The sequence below is a fragment of the Sphaeroforma arctica genome (assembly GCF_001186125.1).
Source record: "Sphaeroforma arctica JP610 unplaced genomic scaffold supercont1.12792, whole genome shotgun sequence".
Classification (NCBI taxonomy): domain Eukaryota; class Ichthyosporea; order Ichthyophonida; genus Sphaeroforma; species Sphaeroforma arctica.
The window spans coordinates 1-705 of NW_014027766.1; the positions used below are offsets into that span (position 1 = coordinate 1).

The window sequence follows — 705 nt, forward strand, 5'->3', positions numbered from 1 at the left end:
TGACATGGATGAGAATGACCATGATATGGATGAGAAGGATCATGACATGAATGAGAAGGATCATGACACGTATGAGAAGGACCATGACATGCATGAGAAGGTTCATGGTGATGACAAACATTGAAGCTGACGATACACATAGAATGCTCGAACAGCTCAAGCAAGTTCAACTACAAAAACAAGCGTGACGCAACCGGGACGGTATTAAATCATGTGCGACGTTGCAAGAAAGTATAGGTAAAAGTATATAAACCGCAAAGAATATCTGAGTACAAAAAAAAGTTCTTGATATATCACGGTGTACATCAATATAGTATATTGTGTTTTCAAATAACATGATCACAGATACTTTTGAATTCACATCGTTGGCACTCAGCCCTATAATGCCTTGCATAAAAGTGAAGACAAAAATATATATTATAATCACAGTTTATCTGGTTGCAAAAAAATGAACTTACTATTTCACAGTTCACGTGACGTCATATTTTGTTTTTAATTTTACGACAACATTTGGTAATAAGGAAACAAAAAGAGCAATATAATCTATTGATATACGATAACATACATGTACGCTTACATATATATATATATATATATATATATATATATATATATATATATATATATATATATATATATATATATATATATATATATATATAGTATATATATATATATAGTATATATATATATATATATATATAT

General features: G+C 28.7%; 1 protein-coding gene across 1 annotated transcript; it reads left to right on the forward strand.

The window, feature by feature from the left end:
- SARC_17923 (hypothetical protein) lies at positions 1-172 on the forward strand (the record flags this gene model as incomplete). The annotated part of the gene is made up of 1 exon (XM_014287992.1): positions 1-172. A coding segment is annotated over one exon (124 nt), but the record flags the coding sequence as incomplete, so codon positions are not given.
- Between the last annotated feature and the right edge of the window lie 533 nt (positions 173-705).